Below are 595 nucleotides of genomic sequence, written 5' to 3' on the forward strand. Positions count from 1 at the left end.
CCCCCCCCATATATACATACAAATATATGTGTATATGTGTGTTTGCTTTTAATTTATGCTTGTATAGGAAAATGCAAAGCACTTGAAAATGTATATGTACGGAATTAAATTCATTTTTTCATCAAACATTGGCTTTCGCTAACGTCGTTCATGGAATATGTCCAGAAAACCAATGTTGTTATGACCTCATGAATGTTGAAAAATAAGTAACATTCATTAAGCAACAAAATGACTTACATCTTCAGACTCTAGACCCTGTTGCACTTTTTGTAAGTGAGTGAGTCTGTGGGAGTCTCTGTTCTGTCCCCATATGCTACTTCTATGCTTCTCAAGATATTCGGAGCCGCTGACCTGAAAAGAAGATTAAATGTCGAGAGACATTTAAATCGTCAGAAACATAAATTGGTAGGATAACCAGAACGGTGATAAAAATATATGACATCATATATTTGCCTGAAACATGAGTGTACACCACCATCCCCTTAACCTCTCCTCGCATATGGTAAAAGGGTTTTTTGGCCACTTTCAATTTTGTATGTTTATTGGTACTCGCAATCACTTTACTTGCCTTGCATAGGTGGTTTTGCCCCCCCCC

General features: G+C 37.3%; 1 protein-coding gene across 1 annotated transcript in view; it reads right to left on the reverse strand.

The window, feature by feature from the left end:
* LOC110447440 (MAM and LDL-receptor class A domain-containing protein 1-like) overlaps window positions 1–595 on the reverse strand; it is a 55132-nt gene that overhangs the window by 42725 nt on the left and 11812 nt on the right. Inside the window, exon 5 of the mRNA XM_021493137.1 lies at window positions 238–351. Within this exon, the coding sequence (XP_021348812.1) occupies window positions 238–351 (114 nt within the window). The remainder of the gene's footprint in view (window positions 1–237; window positions 352–595) is intronic.

Source organism: Mizuhopecten yessoensis, unplaced genomic scaffold (assembly GCF_002113885.1).
Source record: "Mizuhopecten yessoensis strain PY_sf001 unplaced genomic scaffold, ASM211388v2 scaffold3377, whole genome shotgun sequence".
Classification (NCBI taxonomy): Eukaryota; Metazoa; Mollusca; class Bivalvia; order Pectinida; family Pectinidae; genus Mizuhopecten; species Mizuhopecten yessoensis.